The 22,091-nt window shown below is 39.1% G+C and overlaps 1 protein-coding gene across 1 annotated transcript in view; it reads left to right on the top strand.

Moving 5' to 3' along the window:
• ZNF699 (zinc finger protein 699) overlaps positions 1-14,723 on the top strand; it is a 415,566-nt gene extending 400,843 nt beyond the window's left edge. Inside the window, exons 8-9 of the mRNA XM_045991478.1 lie at positions 13,694-14,372; positions 14,544-14,723. Of these exons, the coding sequence (XP_045847434.1) occupies positions 13,694-14,372; positions 14,544-14,723 (859 nt within the window). The remainder of the gene's footprint in view (positions 1-13,693; positions 14,373-14,543) is intronic.
• The last annotated feature ends 7,368 nt before the right edge of the window (positions 14,724-22,091 follow it).

Below are 22,091 nucleotides of genomic sequence, written 5' to 3'. Positions count from 1 at the left end.
TCCACTACTCTACTACTTACAAATTTTATCAGGCATCTTTTCTACTTAGTGATGTTAGAGAAGGTAAAAGGATATAAAATTTATGGTCATTCTGTTGGGGGGCGGAAATGTATTTATTTGGCAAGTATTTTTCTTGCAAGTGTGTTCATGTCTGTGTTGGATCCTAGAGATAGAGTAAGACTGTAAAAACTCTCAGGCTAGAAGTAGAGAGATACATCTTATCATGTGTTAGAGAGATGCTTTAAATTCTTGAGACTGAATGAGATCCTTAAGGAGTAAGAGGGAAGAGGACTGAGTTCTAGGATCTTGAAATTATTATGAAAGAAGTCTTCCATTCCCAGTGAAGTCACCATGACTCTCTTGCCAAGAATGTTTGTGGGGTTGGTTGCTGATGGAGGTAAAATATGTTGATGTTTTAGAACTCAGTAACCTTCGAGGATGTGGCCATGGACTTTACCCAAGAGGAATGGGTGTTGTTGAATTCACGTCAGAGAAAACTGTACAGAGATGTGATGCTGGAGAACTATAGGAACCTGGCATCTCTGGGTAAGGCTGACAATCCCTCCATTTATTTGTTGAGTTTGAGCATGGGTTTCTGGGGTAAATAAGCCCCAGTTACCTTGTAGTTTATATGAATATTCTTGTTGGTTTCTTGTAGGATTTTGTAGACTTTTACACTTAAGAAAAATAGCTTGTATTAAGATATAATACACCTACCATTTAGCCATTTAGAGAACACAGAGCAATATGTTGTATATGTTTGGGTGTCTTTTTTTTTTTTTTTTTTTAGTGTATTCAGAGTTGTGCCACCATCACCATTATCTAATTCCAGAACATTCTTTTTTTTTTAAGATTTTATTTATTTATTTGACAGAGATCACAAGCAGGCAGAGAGAGAGAAGGGAGCAGGCTCCCTGCCAAGCAGAGAACCTGACAAGGGGCTCAATCCCAGGATCCTGGGATCATGACCTGAGGTGAAGGCAGAGGCTTTAAACCACTGAGCAACCCAGGCGCCCCTAATTCCAGAACATTCTCATTGGCCTGCCTACAGGGCATTTCATTCTTCCTTCTTCTCCAGACCCTGGCAACAACTAATCTACTTTCCATTTCTGTAGACTTGCTTATTCCGAATATTCATATGAATGGATTCATACCTCATGTGGTCTTTGTGACTGGTTTCTTTCACATAGCATAATGTTTTCTAGGTTTTTTCATGTTGTAGCATTTATCAGTACTTAATTCTTACTTATTGCTGAATAATACTCTGTTGTATAGACGTAGCACTTTGTCTGTCCATTTACTGATGGACATTGGATTTTTGTCCCTTGCTGCTACAGATAAAGTTCTGCTATGAGCATTCATACAGTGCAAGTTTTTGTGTGGACCTGTATTTTCATTTATCTTGGGTATAAGCCTAGGAGTGGAATTGCTGGGCCATTTGATAACTGACATTTTGAGGAACTGCCAAGCAGTTTTCTAAATTAGCTGTTATTATTTTACATTCTCTCCAGGAGTGTATAAATGTTCCAAAATGTCCACATTCTTGCCAGCACTTAATACTGCCTTTTTGTTTGTAGCTATCCTAATGTTTGTAAAATGGTATCCCATTGTGGTTTTGATTTGCATTTCCTTAATGATTAATGATATTGAGCAATATTTCTTCTGTTTATTGGGCATTTGTATATCTTCTTTGGAGAAATGTCCATTTAAATCCTTTGCTTATTTGGGATGCCTGGGTGGCTCAGTCGGTGAAGAGTCTGACTCTTGTTAGACTCAGGGCTTAATCTTAAGAGGGGTCTGTGCTCAGTGGGGAGTCTGCTTGAGATTCTCTCTTCCTCTGCCCCTCTGCCCACTCAAGCATGTTCTTTCTCTCTCTAAAATAAATAAATGTTTAAAAAAATTATTTGTCCATTTAAGAATTGGACTGCCATTTTTTTCTGTTGAGTTGTGAGTGTTCTTTATGTATTCAGGAAAGAGATTCATTATCAGTGATTTGCACATATTTCCCTACATTCTCTGTGTTGCCTTTTTACTTTCTTGGTGGTATCATTTGTGGTATAAAAGTTTAATTTTAATCCAACTTTTCGATTTTCTGGACTCTCAGTTCTATGCCACTGGTTTATATTTCTATCCTTATACCAGTACCATGCTGTTGATACGGTTGTAGCTTTGTAGTAAGATTTGATTTGGTAAATGTGAGTGTTCCAACTTCATTTCTCTTTTTCAAGATTGCTTTGTATGCTGTGTCCCTTGCATTTTTGTATGAGTTTTAGGCTAAGTTTGTCAATTTCTGCAAGAATGTAGGTGGGAGTTTGATAAAAGCACCATGAATCTGTAGATCAGCCTGGGGAGTGTTACCACCTTAGCAATATTAATTATTCCAATCTATGAACATGGGATGTCATTTCATTCATAGAGGTCTTTATTTGTGTTACCATATTTTTATTTTTTTAATTTACTATTTTTTAAAAAAATTGTTTGTTTATTTATTTATTTGAGAGAGAGAGAGAACATGAGAGAGGTCAGTGGGAGAAGCAAACTCCCTGCTGAGCAGGGAGCCTGAGGACTCCCGGATGATGACCTGAGCCGAAGGCAGTTGCCCAACCAACTGATCCACCCAGGTGCCCTTCATATATTTTTAATTAAAATTTTAAAAGTATAATTAACAGTGTTTTATTAGTCTCAGGTGTACAATAGAATGATTCAACAGTTTTATACAGTACTTCGTGCTCATCAAGATACACGCATGCTTCATCTCCTTCACCTTTTTCAGGAGGTTTGTTGTCCATACTTTGTTTGCTATAGTTAAGAATTTGTGTTTTTTTGGTTTGTCTCTTTTTCTTTGTTGGTTTGTTTTGTTTCTTGAGTCCATATGTGGGTGAAATCATATGGTCTTTTTTTCTCCAACTGACTGACTTCACGTTACACTCTAGATCTATCAATATTGTTGCAAATGGCAAGATTTTATTCTTTTTTATGGCTGAATAATATTCCATCATAGACTCACCACATCTTATTATACATTCATCTGCCAATGGACACTTGGATTCCTTCCATATTTTTGCTATTGTAAATAAGGCTGCAATGAAAAGGGATGGAGATAACTTTTTGAAATAGTGTTACCATTTTCTTGGAGTAAATACCTAGTAGTGGAATTGCTGGATCATATGATAATCCTAATTTAAAATTTTTTGAGGAACCTCATATGGTTTTCCACAGTGGCTGCACCAGGTTATGTTACCACATCTTACCTTTTTCTCCACATCCTTGCCAATACTTACTATTTCTTGTTTCTGATTTTAGCTGTTCTGACAGATGGGAAGTGATAGCTCACTGTGGTTTTGAATTGCATTTCTGTGATGATGAATAATGTTGTGCATCTTTTCATGTGTCTGTTGGACATCTGGATGGATGGAAAAATGTCTGTTCGTATCCTCTGACCACTTTAAAAAAATATTTTATTGATTTATTTAACAGAGAGAGACAGATCACAAGTAGGCAGAGAGGCAGGCAGAGACGGGTCAGAGGGGAAGCAGGCTCCCCGCTGAGCAGAGAGCCCGATTTGGGGCTCGATCCCAGGACCCTGAAATCATGACCTGAGCTGAAGGCAGAGGTTTAACCCACTGAGCCACCCAGGTGCCCCCTCTGACCACTTTTTTTTTTTTTAAGATTTTATTTATTTATTTGACAGAGAGAGATACAAGTAGGCAGAAAGGCAGGCAGAGAGAGTGAGAGGGAAGCAGGCTCCCCGCCGAGCAGAGAGCCCGATGCGGGACTCGATCCCAGGACCCTGAGATCATGACCTGAGCCGAAGCCAGTGGCCCAAATGTCTTTGTGTGTGTGTGTGTGTGTGTGTGTGTGTGTGTGTGTTATATAAGTTCATATATTTTGAATATTAACCTCTGATTTGATACATTATTTGCAAATATCTTCTCCCATTTAATAAGTTGTCTTTTTGTTGATTGTTTCCTTAACTGTGAAAAACCTTTTTATTTTGTTGTAGTACCAGTAGTTTAATGTTGCTTTTGTTAACCTTGCCAGAAGACTTGTATATAGAAAAATGTTTCTACAGCTAATGGCAAAGAAATTACTGCCTATGTTCTCTTCTAGGAATTTAATGGTTTCAGGTTTCACATTTAGGTCTTTAATCCATTTGAGGTTTTTTGTGTGTGTATGGTGTAAGAAAGTGATCCAGTTTCATTCTTCTGCATGTTGCTGTCCAGTTGTGTCAACACCGTTTGCCAACACCCTGAGATCATGACCTGAGCCCAAGGCAGATGCTTAACTGACTGGGTACCCAGGAGCCCCTTGTAGAATGAATTTGGAAATCTTCCTTTCTAATATATTTTTTGGAATAGTTAGAGATGAATAGGTATTAACTCTTCTTTAAATGTTTGGTAGAATTCACCTGTGAAGCCATCTGGTCCTTGACTTTTGTTTGTTGGGAGTTTTTTTTTTTTCTTTTGTTTTGTCTTAAAGATTCCATTTCATTGTTCGTAATTGGTCTGTTCAAAAATTCTCTTCCTGATTCAGTTTCGGGAGGTTATATGTTTCTAGGAATTTATCCATTTCTTCTAGGTTGTCCAGTTTGTTGGCACATTACTTTTTATTCTCTCAAAATCGTTTCTGTGGTGTTGGTTGCTATTTATCTTCCTTCATTTATGATTTTGAGTCCTCCCTCTTTTGATCAGTGTGGCTTAAAAGATAATGATTTTGTTGATCTTGTGAAAGAACTAATTCCTGGTTTCACTAATCTGTCCTATAATTTTTTAGTCTTAATTTTATCTATTTTCTAATCTTCATTATTTCCTTCCTTATACTGGATTTGGGATTTGTTCTTTTTGTAACTCCTTTAGGTGGAGTTAAATGATGTATTTTTTTTTAAAGATTTTATTTATTTATTTGACAGATAGAGATCACAAGTAGGGAGAGAGGCAGGCATAGAGAGAGAGAGGAGGAAGCAGGCTCCCTGCCAAGCAGAGAACCTGATGCAGGGCTCGATCCCAGGACACTGGGATCACGACCTGAGCGAAAGGCAGAGGCTTAACCGACTGAGCCACCTAGGTGCCCCTAAATGAAGTATTTTTCATGCTTCTGGAGATACACTTGTATTGCTATAATCTTCCCTCTTAGAAAAGTTCTGCTGCATGCTGAAGATTTTGGACAATTGTGATTTCATTTTCAGTTTTTTCCATGTATTTTTAAACTTCCTCTTTGATTTCCTGGTTGACCCATTCATTGTTTAATAATGCGTTATTTAAGCTCAATGTATTCGTATTCCTTCCAGATTTTTTTTCTTGTGGTTTATTTCTAGTTCTATACCATTATGGTTAAAAAAAATGCATGATATGATTTCAGCTTTTTGTATTTGTGACCTTATGACCTAACACGATAATCTTCTGTAGAATGTTTTGTGTGCGCTTGAAAAGAATGTGTATTCTGCTGCTTTGGGATGGAATGTCCTGAATATCTGTTAGATGCATCTGGTCCAGTGTGTCATTCAGATCCATGGTTGTTGACTTTCTTTTTCTAAAATTTTTAACAGATTTTATTTTTGTAAGGGAGAGAGAGGGCATGAGCAAGGGGGAGGGTCAGAGGGAGAAGCTGACTCCCTACTGAGTGGGGAACCCGATATGGGACTTTATCCCAGAACCCTGGGATCTTGACTTGAGCCAAAGGCAGGTGCTTAACCAACTGAGCCACCCAGGTGTTGGCTTTCTGTCTGGATGATCTATCCATTGATGTAAGTGGGGTGTTAAAGTCCCCTGCTATAATTGTATTACTACGATATCCTCTGTTTTTTTATTTTGTGTTTGTTTGTTTGTTTTAAAGATTTTTTATTTATTTATTTGACAGAGAGAGAGATCACAAGTAGGCAGAGAGGCAGGCAGAGAGAGAGGAGGAAGCAGGCTCCCTGATGAGCAGAGAGCCCGACGCGGGGCCCGATCCCAGGACCCCGAGACCATGACCCGAGCCGAGGTTTATGTATTCAGATGCTCCCAAGTTGAACACATAAATATTTAACAATTGTTACGTCTTCTTGTTGGGTTGTTCCCTTTATGATGATGTATTGTCCTTGTCTCTTGTAACAGTCTTTGTTTTTAAAGTCTGTTTTGTTCCATGTGAGTATTGCTATTCAGCTTTCTTTTCACTTCTGTTTGCACTGTAAATGTTTTTTCATCCCTTTACTTTCAGTCTGCATGTGTCTTTAAGTCTGAAATGATTGTCTTATAGACAGCATATAGATGGCGCCTGCTTTTTTTTTTTTTATCCATTCAGTGCTCTGTCTTTTGGAGCATTCAGTCCATTTACATTCACAGTTATTATAGATAGGTATGTACTTACTGCCATTTTGTTACTTGTTTCATGATTGCTTTTGTAGTTCTTTGCTCCTGTCTTGTCTTCCTCTGTTCTGTTGTGATTTTGTGGCTTTCTTTAGTGATATGCTTGAATCCCTTTGTCTTTTTTTTTAAGGGTATCCATGAAAGGTTTTTGACTTGTGATTACCATTCTTCGGCTTATGTATAATGTCACATTCATATAGCAAGTCTATGTTAGGTTGGTCTCTTAAGTTTGAACCCATTCTAAAAGTACTAAATTTTTACCCCCCCCCACTTTTAAGTATATGATGTCATACTTTACATTCTTTGATTTTGTGAATCCCTGACTGATTTTTTTTTTTTGAAGATTTATGAGCAGGGGGAGGGAGGGTCATAGGAATAGGGAGAAGCAGACTCCTCACTGGCCAGGAACCCTGATAAGGGGCTCAATCCCAGGACACTGAGATCATGACCTAAGCTGAAGGCAGTCGCTTAACTGACTGAACCATCCAGGTGCCCCTCTTGACTGATTTTTATAGATGTAATTAATTTTACTGCTTTTGTGCTTTAACCTCCATGCTGGCTTTATAAGTGATTAGTCTGCTACTTTCATTATGTTTGAATGTATCTGTGAAATTTTTTCCTTTTATAGTTTTATTACTTCTGGTTATGGCCTTTCCTTTCCACTCAAAGGAATTCTTTGTCTTGTATTATGAATGACAGCTTTGCTAGGGAGAATATTCTTGGTTGTAGGCTTTTTCCTTCCAGCACTTTGAATATATCCTACCACTTTCTTCTGGCATGCAAAGTTTCTGCTGAAAAATCAGCTGAGAGCCTTACAGGATTTCCCTTATATGTAACTATTTTCTTTAATCTTGCTGCTTTTAAAATTCTCTGTCACCACTTTTTTCCATTTAATAAGTTTGTGTCTTGGTGTGTACCTTCTTAGGCTGATTATATTGGGGGTGACTTCTGGATCTGGATATTTGTTTCCTTTCCCAGATTAGGGAAGTTTTCATTTATTATTTCTTCAAATTTTATGCCCCTTTTTTACCCTTCTTCTAGGATCCATATAAGGCAAGTATTATTATGCTTGATGGTATCATTGAGTTCCCTCATACTGTTCTCAATTTTTTTTAAGATTTTATTTTTAAGTAATCTCTACACCCAATGTAAGACTCAAACTCCTAACTCTGAGATCAGGAGTTACTTGCTACACCAACTGAGCCAGCTGTGACTCTACTTTTAATTTTAATCATTTTTTTATTTTTTATTTTTTGCCATTCATCTTGGTTTCTTTCCACTACCCTATCTTCCAGCTCCATGATCTGTTTTGCTTTCTCTGGTCTGCTATTTTTTAGTTATTGAGTTCTTCATCTCTGATTGGTTGTTTTTGTATTTTCTATCCATAGAGGTCTTTAAATTCTGTTATCAGTGTCTAAGTGGTTTGGGCTGCCGCCTTCGGCTCGGGTCATGATCTCAGGGTCCTGGGATCTCAGGGTCCAGGGGAGCCTGCTTCCCTCTCACTCTCTCTGTCTGCCTCTCTGCCTACCTGTGGTCTCTCTCTGTCAAATAAATAAATAAAATCTTGTAAAAAATTGCTTTTTAAAAATACTTTAAAAAATATTTTATTTGTTTACTTGGCAGGGGGTGCATGGATAGGGGGAGGAGCAGAGGAAGAGGGAGACAGTCTCCAGCAGACTCCACCTTGATTACAGAGCCTGACACCGGGCTCAATCCCATGACCCTGAGACCATGACCTAAGCTGAAACCCAGAGTCAGATACTTTTTTTTAATATTTTAATTTATTTGACAGAGAAAAAGAGATCACAAGTAGGCAGAGAGGTAGGCAGAGAGAGAGAGGGAAGCAGGCTCCCCACCAAGCAGAGAGCCCGATATGGGGCTCAATCCCAGGACCCTGAGATCATGACCTGAGCCAAAGGCAGAGGTTCAACCCACTGAGACACCCAAGTGCCCCCAGAGTCAGATGCTTAATTGAGACACCCAGGCACCTGTAAGTCTTAAACTTCTTAGTGTTAAATTTATCTCTAATCATTTTTTGATGCTATTGTCAATGAAGTTGTTTTCTTGGTTTCATTTTCATTGTATTAATTGCTTATATATAGAACTACAATTGATAGATTGTATATGATCTTTTATCTTGCAACCTAATAGTTTTTTGTGTGGATTATTTCAGATTTTCTATTTATAAGTTTATGACATCTGTGAATAGAGATGGTTTTTCTTCTTTCCAAATGGGATAACCTTTATTTCTTTCCTCCTTGCCTAGTTGCCCTGGACAGAACTTCCAGTGTAATCTTTAATATAAGTGGCAAGAATGGACATCATTTTGTTGTTGTTCCTAAATTTAGGGGGACAGTTTTCAGTCTTTGTCCATTAAATCTATTTATAATAGATGATTTTTAAAGATTTTTATTTATTTATTTGACAGACAGAGATCACAAGTAGGCAGGGAGGCACGCAGAGAGAGAGGGGGAAGCAGGCTCCTTGCTGAGAAGAGAGCCTGATGTGGGGCTCTATCCCAGTGGGTTAAAGGCAGAGGCTTTAACCCACTGAGCCAACCAGGTGCCCTTATAATAGATGATTTTAAATATTTGTTTACTAACTGAAAAGTATGGCCTTTAAAGGGATGTTTTCTGTTGGCTGCTTTTCTTAACCCTGTATGTGTGGTATACTTTCCTATCTCTTTGCGTATCTCAGTTTGTTCTTAAAAATGAGATTTTACTTAAAATTTTTTTTAAAGATTGTATTTATTTATTTGACAGAGATAAATATAGCGAGAGTGGGAACACAAGGAGGGGAAGAGGGAGAGGGAGAAGCAGACTCCCCTGTTGAGGGAGTCTGATGAGGGGCTTGATCCCAGGACCCTGGGACTATGACCTGAGCTGAAAGCAGATGTTTAGTGACTGAGCCACCCAGGTGCCCCTAAAAATTGTTTAAATTTAAATTCAACTAGCCAACTTGCTGTACATCATTAGTTTCAGATGTAGTGTTCAATAATTTATCAGTTGAATATAATACCCAGCGCTCCTCATATTACGTGCCCTCCATAATACCCATCGCTCAGTTACCCATTCCCCACCCACCTTCCCTGAAGCAACCCTCAGTTTGTTTCCCATAGTTGAGTCTCTCGTGGTTTTTCTCCCTCTGATTTCTTCCCATTAAGTTTCTGCTCCATTCCCCTATGATCCACTGGCCTATTTACTAATTTCCACATATAAGTGAAACCATATGATAATTGTCTTTCTCTGTTTGACTTAGTTCACTCAGCATAATATCCTCTAGTTCCATCCATGTTGTTGTAACAGACACATGAAAATGGCATTTCAAGATAATATATTTTACCAACCCTAGTATCGGATGCCTTTGCCATCAGGGTTCATTGTTGTTTTCTTGTGGGTGCTTATTTGTTTTGTGACCTTCCTAGCTGAATTCCACAGATTCTGCATCCCCTGTAATGTTCAGCCACAGAGTTTTCTCCTACCTTTTCTTTTCTTTTTCTTTTAAAAAAAATTCATGTTAGTTACCATACAGTACATCATTAGTTTTTGATGTAATGTTCCATGATTCATTGTTGGTATATATATATTTTAAGATTGTATTTATTTATTCAATGGAGAGAGAGGGAACACAAGCAGGGGGAGTGGGAGAGGGAGAAGCAGGCTTCCTGCCGAGCAGGGAGCCTGATGCGGGGCTCCATCCTAGGACCCCAGGATCATGACCTGAGCTGAAGGGAATGACTGAGCCACCCAGGTGCCCCTCATTGTTTGTGTATTCAAAAAAGTGCTTATTTTGGGGCACTTGGGTGGCTTGGTCAGTTGAACGTCGTATTCTTGATCTCAGCTCAGGTCTTGATCTTAGGGTTGTGAGTTCAAACTCACAACTTGTGTTGTGGTGTGTTGGGCACCACACCAGGCATAGAGCCAACATAAAAAAAATAAAAAAAAAATTAAAAAGTGCTTATTTTAATTTTTAAGCCTGATTTCCTGGTCATTGTAACTTGAGTAGTCCAACAATGATTAATATCATTTTCTTAAATACCTTGCCTATGTCACTTCATCTCATGCCAAGTAGATCTATGTAAGAAGTCATGCCTTTAAGCTTCAGGCAACTTATAAGACTAGTTATTTTTCACTGCCTGCCTGGGCAGGGTCTAAAAGTCAACCAAAGCTAGGTGACTTGGGACTTAACCCTCTTTTTCTGGCCATGTACATAGCCTTGGCTTATGCACAGATTTCTGGATCCCTAGGAACTGATTGGAGCTGTTCAAAGTCCCTAAGGTGATGCCTTGGGGATAAGAGTTATTTTCCTGCTAAGCTGAGCTCTGGCTAAAATCCAATAGCCACAAGAACCTGAGGATATAGATTTTCTAGGGAACTTCAAGCTTAGACTAATAATATATCTTTATCTATACTCATATATATGTATATATATGTTTTATATCTATACAGCTACAGTGGATATTAATGTAAGAGTACAAAGGAATCGTTGATAGGGTTTCAGATTCTGTGTTGCAAATAACCTAAAGAAACCTCTACTTCTACTGAGTTTTGGTGCCTTATCAAAGAATATCTACACTGATTTTTAAAGAGTATTAATATATTCCTCTTCTCTCCAACTACTTATCTCTCTGAGTCTAGATTTTCTTTATACCGTTTTTTTTAAACTTTATTTTTTCAGTGTTCCAAGATTCATTGTTTATGCACCACACCCAGTGCTCCATGCAATATGTGCCCTCCTTAATACCCACCACCAGGCTCACCCAACCCCCCATCCCCTCCCCTCCAGAACCTTCAGTTTGTTTCTCAGAGTCCACGGTCTCTTACGGTTCATCTCCCCTTCTGATTTCCCCCAATTCCCTTCTCTCCTTCTCCCAATGTCCTCCATGTTCCTCCTTACGCTTCAAAACAACATAGGAAGCTGCACTGTATGCTGAAGTGGATATAATAATCCAGTGATCTTCTTTTGAGCCATGCATTAGCATGTACAAAAATCTAAAAAAAATACCACTCTTGCTCAACAGCTTTTTAAAAATAAATGTAAGTATTTTAGAAAAATAATATTAACTCTTCTGGGGCTGGTTATTTTACCAGTGCTCCAGTCTCTTTTTTGACTGCAAGGCTGGTGACTTTTTCCTCTTACCAAGGTTCAGTGATTTTTCTTTGATAGACAACTTTCCATTTGTTCTGTGTCTTTGGTTAATTTCTAGAGCTCTGAATTGATTGATTCTACTTGTTTTGCCCATTATTTGTTGTTCTAATGGGGGAGATGAATTAAATAGCGTCTTCATTCTATTATTATGAAAGCTGATCTCACAGGTGCTTTATTTTTGTTTTATCTGTTAGAAATTTGTCATAATCATTTTGCCACTCCTAAAGCCACACTTGTCTATCTTTAGAACCTCAAAGATAAAGTTGCCACTGTTGTTTTCTTGTAAACTACATGGTTCTCTCACATGCATTGTTCCCTGTTATAGAAAAGCAGTTCAGGAAACCCACTCTGATCACCCAGCTGGAACAAGAAGATGAGATGAAAACAGGGACAGGAAATCACCAAGATATCTGTTCAAGTGAGCAGTGGGCATAAATGAATGTTTTGTACCACATCTGGGGGGGGGGCTAAGGAAGAGGTACATTATGAAGAGTCAAACAGGGGACTTAAAAAAATCCTCTAAATTTGAGTAGAGAGCAGAGACCATTTGGTGTGAGCTTCTTCATGTACTTTCAGAATTCCCTAGTCTTTGGCATTTAACCTGTTGTTTCATACTTTTTTTTATTATGTTATGTTAGTGACCATACAGTACTTCATTAGTTTTTGATGCAGTGTTCTAAGATTCATTGTTTGCATATAACACCCAGTGCTCCATGCAATACATGCCTTCCTTAATACCCATCACCAGGCTCATGCATCCCCCCACCCGCTCCCCTCTTGTTTTCCTGGAGCTCATAGTCTCTCATGGTTTGTCTCCCCCTCTGATTTCTCCCCTTTATTTTCCCCTTCCTTCTCCTTATGTCCTTCATATTTTCCTATGCTCTAAAAGAAAGACCTGCCTTGTGTTTTAATATTTACATTTAGAATCACTAATTCTTCCCATTTTGCATGTATAATATACGATAGCCTTTGCTTATTAACACTAAAACAAGTAAATATCATTCTTTTGATCAAAATACATTTTTTTCTTGCACGTTGTCTTCCTAAGTTTAGGGTCTGTTTGAAGAGATCCACATGGATGTTAGTTTTGGTCCTTGTCATCCCACCATTTCATACTTAAGGTTGTTTACTGTTTCTTTCAGATTGGGCTTGGGCTTTGCCTGCTTTTGTCAGCATATTGACAAAAACTTACTTTCCCCCACTTTGTTCAGATGGGATGGTTCCCCTTAAAACCAAACAGTCACAACATAAGCAAGATATTTTGGAGAAAGACGCATTCAGTGGCAAGAAGGTAGGAGTCACATGAGAATTTCTTGCTGTTTGTTAGAAGTCCAGAATTCCATGTAATAGAAAAAGAACACATGAACTGAGGGGACAATTTGAGGCATTCATTTTACCAATAAAAAACAGGAAACTCTCTAAATATCATGAATTTGAAGGAAACTTACCTACTAGTTCCAAAAATGGTCACAGAGAATCATTGAAGTAAATATTTTCATAATGGATGTTAGATACTAAATATTAAAAACATTCACTCCAAAGCATTTATATGTTAAAATTTAAAGAGAACCTGATGAGAGCCATGTGGTATAAGATTCATCTTATTCAAGCTCATAAACTCAGATAGGAACTGTGTATATTCACTTTAAAAAATGTTAGGTAAGCTCTAATTTTAATAAAGTGTGTGTTTAAACCTGTCAGAATTTATGAGTACAGGTCGGGGGGAGATTCTCAGTCAACATAATGATTGTGATAAATCTTGTGATCACAACTAATTTTAACCAATAGGAGCAAACTCTTGGAGGAAGATCCATTAAACAGAATAAAATTGCCTTGAGCATGAAATCTAGCATTACTCAGAATCAGAGGATTCATTCTGGCAAGAATCCCCATCAACACCTTCATCTTGGGAAAGCCCTCAGAGATTGTTTACACCTTAACCCACATGAGAACATTCTTTCTGGAGAAAAATCCAATGACTATAAAAATGATAAAAATACCTTCATCAGTTGTTCTTTCTTAGCTGTGCCCAAGAGACCACATACAAGAGAGAAATCCTGTGAATGCGCTGACTCTAGGAAAGTCTCAAGTTCAATCTTCGATCTTAAGCATCAGAAAACTTGCATTAGGGAGAAATCTTTTCAGTGTAGCCAGTGTGGTAAAGTATTAGTGAACCACTCATCCATTGCATTGCACATGAGAAACCACAGTGGAGAAAAACCTTTTAAGTGTAACCAATGTGGGAAAGCCTACAGTTCAAACTCTTACCTCACACGACACAAGAGAATTCACACTGGGGAGAAGCCCTATGAATGCCATGACTGTGGAAAAACCTTCAGAGATAGTTCACTTCTCAGACAACATGAAGGAATTCATTCAAGGGACAAACCCTACAAATGTGATCAGTGCAGCAAAACCTTCAGTAGGAGCTCTAGGCTTATCATGCACAGGATAATACATACCAAAGAGAAGGCCTATGCCTGCACTGATTGTGGGAAAACCTTCAGCATTCTTTCATACCTCACAAGACATAAGAGAGTACACACTGGTGAGAAGTCTGTTGAATGTAGCCACTGTGGAAAAGCCTTAAGTAGTCCATCAGCCCTAAAGACACACCTGCGGATACATACTGGAGAAAAACCTTACAAGTGTGATCAGTGTGGGAGAACTTTTAGAATGAGCTGTAATCTTAATGTGCACAAGAAAATGCATGCTGGAGAGAAACCGTGTACTTGCATTGATTGTGGGAAAGCCTTCAGGGATCACTCATGCCTTAAAGAACATGTGAGAATTCACACCGGAGAGAAGCCCTTTGCATGTAATCAGTGTGGGAAAACCTTCAGAGTGAAATCTTTCCTCACTTTGCACAAGAAAGTTCACATGAGAATGAAACAGTATGAGTGTAAGGAATGTGGGAAAGCCTTCAGTGGTCTCTTATCTCATAGGAGGCATATGAAAAAGCACACCAGGGAAAAGAAACCCTTCAAGTGTAGTCAGTGTGAAAAAGCTTTTAGGAGGCATGTGTCCCTTAAAATACACATAAGAACTCACACTGGAGAGAAACCCTATGAGTGTGATCAGTGTGGGAAAACCTTTAGCGTAAGGTGCAATCTTACTGTGCACAAGAGAGTCCATACTGGAGAGAAGCCCTATCGATGCAATGAGTGTGGACATGCTTTCAGTAAGCTGTCATCCCTTCGGCGGCATCACGAGAGCACTCATGCTGGATAAAGCTCCGAGTAATGTCCATGTACAGTAGTTTTCAGTGAACTCTGAATCTTGAAGGTGTATAAGCAGATACTAACTGCAGAGAACTGGATGTAAAGAATGGAAAAAGGCCGCTAAAAATCTGTAGGAGAAATATAAGTTATGCAGTGACTTTGATAAATCCTTTAATCATCTCCTAGGTACATGACCAATTGATACTAAAAGTAAAAACTTTTTAGTGTCTTCAAGAATTGTTGAGAAAAATAAATGCCTAATGTTTTAAGCCACCATGTTTACAGTGTGTGTGTGCATGTATTTTGGGAGGGAGGTTTTACTCACAAATGTGTCACCCATATAACCCATGTCAGGTTTTTAGAAATTTATGTATATAATTAAAAAATTGAATTGCTACTGGAGTACCAGGATGGAAGTTATCTGTTTAACTCACACTGGTCATTCCCTTCTCACTCTCTAATCACCCTAATTCTTGACACCATAACGTGTACTCTGGATTCAGTGTATTTTTTAAAAGGTTTTTTTTTTTTTTTTAAAGTAATCTGTACAGGAACTCACAGCCTGAGATAAAGAGTCACATGTTCCACTGACCTGGTGAGGGGCCCCTAGAATCATGCCTTTTTAGCAGCTTTATTGAGATGTAATTTACATGTTGAAGTATAAAATTCCATGGGTTTTAGTATGTTTACAGAGTTATATGCCCTGTTCTACCTGATATGTTATCATTGTCTCTGGATTCTGCTCAACACTCTTTGTGAGAATCATCCGTGTTCTTTCTTTTTTTTTTTTAAAGATTTTATTTATTTATTTGACAGATAGAGATCACAAGTAGGAAGAGAGGCAGGCAGAGAGAGAGAGAGAGAGAGGAGGAAGCAGGCTCCCCGCCAAGCAGAGAGCCTGACGCGGGACTCGATCCCAGGACCCTGAGATCATGACCTGAGCTGAAGGCAGCAGCTTAAACCACGGATGAGCCACCCAGGCGCCCCATCCGTGTTCTTTCTTTAGCAGATTTTATTGTCATTGATACATAGCTTCCCATTTTATGAATATGCAATTCAACTGTTGTGGACATTTGGGTTTTTTATAGTTGGAGTATTTTTCAAAATATTTTACTTATTTGAGAGAGAACACAAGCAGGGGAAAAGGGAGAGGGGGAAGCCGACTCCCCACTAAGCAGAGGTTGATGCGGGGATCAATCCCAGGACCCTGAGATCATGAGCTGAGCCAAAAGCAGAGGCACAGCTGACTGAGCCCCCCAGGAATCCCATAGTTAGGGTATTTTGTAAGTAATTCTGCCATGAACATTCTTGTACATGTTTTAGTTCACAGCTGTACATACTTTTGTCAGGTATATATTTTAGGAGTGCAGTTTCTGGGTCTTAGGGAATACACATGGTCACATTTATTCAACACTACCCCACATTTTTAGGAAGTAGTAGTTCCAGTATGCATGTCTGCTCTCTTGGTAATATTTTACATTGTCATTTTCATTTTGGTCATTTTGATGTGTATGCCATAGGATCATATTTTAATTTTTAAATTTTTAAAAATTTTCATTTGGAACCATTTTTGCCCTTATTAGAAAAGTTCGTACAGAGTCCTGTATATCCTTCAGTTTCCCAGTGTTAATGCAATTAATTTGTCACCTGCTTTCTTCTGGTTAGTACTTTTTTGTGTGGGATCTCTAAGATTGTTTTTTTTAAAGATTTTATTTATTTATTTGACATAGAGAAATCACAAGAGAGGCAGGCAGAGAGAGAGGAAGGGAAGCAGGCTCTCCGCTGAGCAGAGAGCCCGATGTGGGACTCGATCCCAGGACCCTGAGATCATGACCTGAGCTGAAGGCAGCGGCTTAACCCACTGAGCCACCCAGGCGCCCTAAGATTGTTTTGATGTCTGTTTTCCAGACAACCTCCAAAAGCCTTCCCACATAACTAGTAAATCAGTTTCTTTGCATGTACTCTTTGCTATTATAGTACTTACCTCACTCCCAAAGCATTTTTGGTTAAAGAAAAATTTGAGAGAGTGACTTTGTGGAGATGATCTCATGGTACGTGCTCTGTATCCCCAGTCTCTGTCCCTATGGGGACTTAAACACCACCTTGCTTCTCTTACTCTTCCAGTGATAATCTCTGCCTCAGAGAAAGCTCTGAGTTGGTCTGATGAGAAGTTCATCAGTTCTCTTAAGATCAGTCCCAAGAAATCCAAGAATGAGATTCCCAGTCTGGAGATGAGAGGAAACATGGGAAAAGAATTTATGTACACCTGTCCTCTCAGGTTCAGGAAATCTGGTCATTCATGCATCCTATCTATGAGCTGTTCTCAAAGATTTGAAATGATAGTATATATCTGACTAATGAGGAGCTTTGGAAATTGAGCTCCCAGGCCAACAGAGACTATAGTTTACCTGTGACCCCTCCTCTCAAAGCAATGTTCATGTCAGGAAACACACCTGAGTCTCCTGAGATCAACCTTCATTCTCTGGATCCCAGTTGCCTTGGTCCCTCTGCCTTTCCTGGGGACAGATTTCCCATCTCTGCCCTTCAATATCTAGAGGAAAGGTGAATTGCGCATTGGTAACTTCAAGGTAATCTGGTGTGCCCTACTAAATGCTGTGAGAAATTGAATGTACTGTTTTTTTTTTTTTAAATCAGCCTATCTGGAGGACATCTAAGAGGTAAAGGAATGGTAGGATGAAGCTATATTGAATTCACGGTCAGCTTTCATTTCCTGCTCTCACTGTGCTTTTTAAATTCCAGGGACATTTCTCCTTACTTGAACATGAATTAGCACCTTCAGAAATTAGACAGATAGGGGCTTCTGGGTGGTTTGACTGAACCAGTTAAGCATCTGACTTCAGGTCATGGTCTCAGAGTCCTGGGATTGAGTACTGCATTGGGCTCCCTGCTCAGTGGGGAGCTTGCTTCTCCCTCTACCGTTCCCTCTGTTGGTGCTCTCTCTCTTTCCCTGTCAAATAAGTAAAATCTTTAAAAAAAGAAAAAAAGAAATTGGACAGATAATTCTACAATTCACTGGTTTCCCTCATTTTGGTGGGCTGAGAATGGGACTAGGATGGGTGAGTTTGGCTTCTCAGTTTTCTCATATATGATTCCAGCTTTTATCCTCAGAAAGCTCAAGTCTTGTCTTTTTACCCCTTACTTGTAAGGACCTTGAGAGAGAAGGTTGAGACCCATTAGTCTGCCTTTCTAGTCTTTCTCTGATAACCCCCAAAGAAAATACAGAATATTTTATTTTTTAAAGATTTTCTTTATCTGTTTGAGAAAGGGAGTGAGAGTACAAGAGGGAGAAGATCAGAGGGGGAAGCAGACTCCCCATGGGCCTGGGAGATGGATGTGGGACTCAATCCCTGGACTCCGGGATCATGACCTGAGCTGAAGGCAGTCACTTAACCAACTGAACCACCCAGGCACCCAAGAAAATACAGAATATTTTAAACCATCAGAATAGCACAGTGCTTTCCAGAATTAATGCTGACATTTTGGCCATATTAGCTTCAGACTATTTTTTAAAATACAGTAGTATATATTTTATATGATCGTTTTATTTTTTTTTTTTACGATCTTATGTATTTGACAGAGTGACAGAGAGGTAACACAAACGGGGAGTGGGAGAGGGAGAATCTGGCTTCCCACCAAACAGGGAGCCCGAGGCAGGGCTCAGTCCCAGGACCCTGAGATCATGACCTGAGCCGAAGGCAGACACTTAATGACAGAGCCACCCAGGCGCCCCTATCATTATATTTTAAACTGAGTGTCAGATCCAGATCCCACAGGCAAAGGCTTTTCTTTGCTTTTAGATGGGAATAACTCTATATCAGCATGGACAAATCCTCTGTTATGTTCCTATTCCCCTCCCCCCTTCCCAGAGATTACCAGTCTGGAATTGGTGGATATTTGCCATAGGTAGTTAAATACTGTTAGTACATGTGCACATGTCTGATAAATCTCTGCTATAGAAAAGAATTGTAATTAGCCCAAATGCCCACTGATGTGAGAATGTATATTAAAATGAATAAATCTTTTTGTGTCAATCTTAATAAATACAGAAAATACAGTATAAAGCCAAAAAAGGTGGTTGAGTTGAATAATAATGATAACAAATACGAGCTTGTAACATAATGTGACGTAAGCACAGAATGTTTGTGGCTACATCCTTACTCATGTGAAATACTACAGGGGAATGACACATGTAAAGTTCAGAATCAAGTTTACCCTCAGAGGAAAACGACCTTCCATCTGTATTGAGATTATGTATGAACATGCCAGGGCTTCAAATTGCATTGTTTTATTAAAAAAAACGGGCAAGCTTGGCACAATGTCAAATTTTGTCATGCCAGCTGGTGGTGCCTTTCATTGTCACTTTGTCCTTGTTGGGATACTTAAATTGAACATAAAATGTGAAACAATTACTTTAAGGAGTATTTTATAATTATATGAATTTCATCATGCTATACCTATCATATAAATTGCTTTTCTCCTTTAATAATTTTTGGTCTAATTTTATACAGTGAGAAGTAATGTAAATACTTAGATTTTTGCATTTTTAAAACATTTAAAAAATTAAGGATGATAAAATAGTATAAAATATTTAAATAACATGGTGTACCATGACTGTGCCATAACATGTATGTATTCCCATACTGTTTTGGTTTTTGTTTTGGTTATTTCCTTTCTCTATTTCATTATACTGAGGGCACCCAGTAGGGATTTGAGTACATCCTTTTCAGCCCTAAGATATTCTTGGGGTGCCTTTGCTTGCCTCTTTCACTCTGTTTCACTCTCAGCTTCCCTTCTAGACATTAGGACTGTCCACTGCTAAAACTGAAAGTGATAGGAAAAGTCTTTGCAAGTCCCCACTGTGCTGGGTGCTTTTCATTTATTAATTTTTTATTCCTGTGATACCTTTGTATATTTTTTATAGTAGTTCCCATTATTAAAATGAGAAAATTGGAGCACCTGGATAACTCAGTCAGTTAAACATTCGCCTTCGGCTCAGGTCATGACCGAGTCCTGGGATCAAGCCCTGCGTCCAACTCCTTGCTCAGTGGGGAGTCTGCTTCTCAGCCTGCTGCTGCCCTACTTCTGTGTGCATACACCTTTCTCTCTCTCTCTCTCTCTCTCACAAATAATTGAAATCTTTAAAAAAAATTAAAAAATTGAATCTGCTCAGAGAGGTTCAGGGACCTTCTAATGTTACAGATCCATGTTACAGTTGGGAGATTCATGACTAAACCAAGGAGTGTCTGTGTTCAAGCCTTATCCCTAAATGGTTTTTATGATCCCTTGTCTTTATCCAGGAAGAGAGTCAATTCTGCTCAGGGCCTCAGTTTGTGAAGCAGAGGGCTCACATTATGTGGGCTCACTGTACACATCTTGTGATTCTGTCATGTATTTGAGATGCTGTTGCAGAAAATCCTTCATGAGAGTAGGCAGAGGCTTAGACATTGCTACCCATTCCTATCCCCTGTTGCCACTTTTGGGGGCATCATGATAAATTTCTCGGGAATCTGGATAAGCCAGATGGTATATGAAATGCTTGTAGCTGGTCCTGGTAGGTCCACGTGGGACGACTTCTCTGAACTAGGGGCTGACGTGGCCAAACCCGGAATATCAGGAAGGAGGGTATGATCTATGGGTTACTCCTAACATTTTCTTTGTTTTCATTAAGTTGTAACATTGCGATAGTTTTAGATGTACAATATAATGACTTGATACATGTAAATATTGCAAAAATGATTACCAGAATAAGTTTCAGTAACATCCATCACCACACCTGGTCACACATTTTTTTCTTGTGATGAGAACTTTTAAAAGATAACATTTTTAGGGGTGCTCCATCAGTTAAGCACCTGCCATTGGCTTGGGTCATGATCCTGGGGTCCTGGGATCAGGTTCCTCATCGGGCTCCCTGCCCATCAGGGAGTCTGCTTTTCTCTTTGCCCACAGCGGCAACCACCCCCGCCCTGCCTTCTTGTGATCTTTCTCTTCCTCTCAAGTAAATAAAATCTTTAAAAAAAGAACATTTTTATATTGTCTATTATAGAAATAAAAGACAAGGGTTAAGACAAAAATAGAGACCTGTGCTACTGGATAAAGAGGTTTATTTTCACTTCAGAAACTGCAGTAAGAAAGGAAAAATGATGGGAGAGAAAGACATTATGCGATATGTATTAAGCAAAAGGGTAAATATTTCTATCCAGGCTATTATTCTAAGCACAGAGTTTGACCCTAATGACATCCACTGATATTTGAATATTTTTGGAATTAATTATCTCTCCTTTCGTGTTTTCTTTCTTTTATCTTTTTTTCCACTTTTATCTCATCATTATGTGGTTTAGGAGTGTTAAGTGGAAAAGGGAAAATACCAGTGAGGAAGAGGTAAGGAACTTCTAAAATTGATTGTCATTTTTTTCTCCTGAACGTAGACCTAATTGGGTAAAACATGCTGAAGTGTTACTGTTGCATGTGCCCTGTCAAACATTTTGCATTTATTACTGTAAGTCCCCCCATTACCCTGAAAGTGTAATCACCCAGGTGTATATGCTTCTTTTTAAAATATTTATTTGAGAGAGAGAGAGAACGAGCGAGCGAGCATGGGGGGTGGAGGGCCAGAGGGAGAGGGAGAAGCACAAGGAGCCTGACATGGAGCTCAATCCTAGGACTCTGAGATCATCACCTGAGCTGAAGGCAGATGCTCAACCAACTGAGCCATCTGGGCGCTCCTTGGTGTATTTGCTTCGATTTCCTTCTTTCTGTCCACCAGCCTTTCTGGGGGCTCAAGTGTTCAGTGGCCTTGATATCAGGGTTAGGTAATTAAGAGATACTGTCTAGGCTTACGAAAATGACACTTAAACATTTTATTGTATTAAGACTCCTTATATCTCATTCTCCTGATCTTCTGTTACAGAAAAGAAGTGCTTCACTCTAGCTTCAGAGAGGGACATTAGCCTTCAAATAATGGAGAGAAAATTGCAGCAAATACTTTCCCAGCCTACTTGTGTTCTCTCTCCTTAAGGGAAAGAATTGGAATTTGCAAACATTTTAAAATCCACCACAATCATGACTAGCAAGGCCACATGTTCCAAGTGATACAATTACAAGACGGGGGGATCCCCAGCAGCCTGTGTCCCTGAGTGACTGTGGAGCAGACTGTGACCAGTGTCTGTTAATTACATGCACACGTGTCTAACTCATGACTGATTCATACAAGCCTCTCTCTGAGCTGGCAGCATTTCCTAAGTTTGACTTAGGTCCTGCAGATGAGCTCTGGTTTGATGTTAGCCAGCACACACCACATGTGGTGTTTACGGGCATGGGAGCACGGGCATGGGACATAGGCATGGAAGACAAAAGACCA

Source organism: Meles meles, chromosome 20 (genome assembly GCF_922984935.1).
Source record: "Meles meles chromosome 20, mMelMel3.1 paternal haplotype, whole genome shotgun sequence".
Taxonomy (NCBI): domain Eukaryota; kingdom Metazoa; phylum Chordata; class Mammalia; order Carnivora; family Mustelidae; genus Meles; species Meles meles.
The sequence above is the reverse complement of the archived record's forward strand: the minus strand, read 5'-3'. Positions and strand labels throughout refer to the sequence as shown.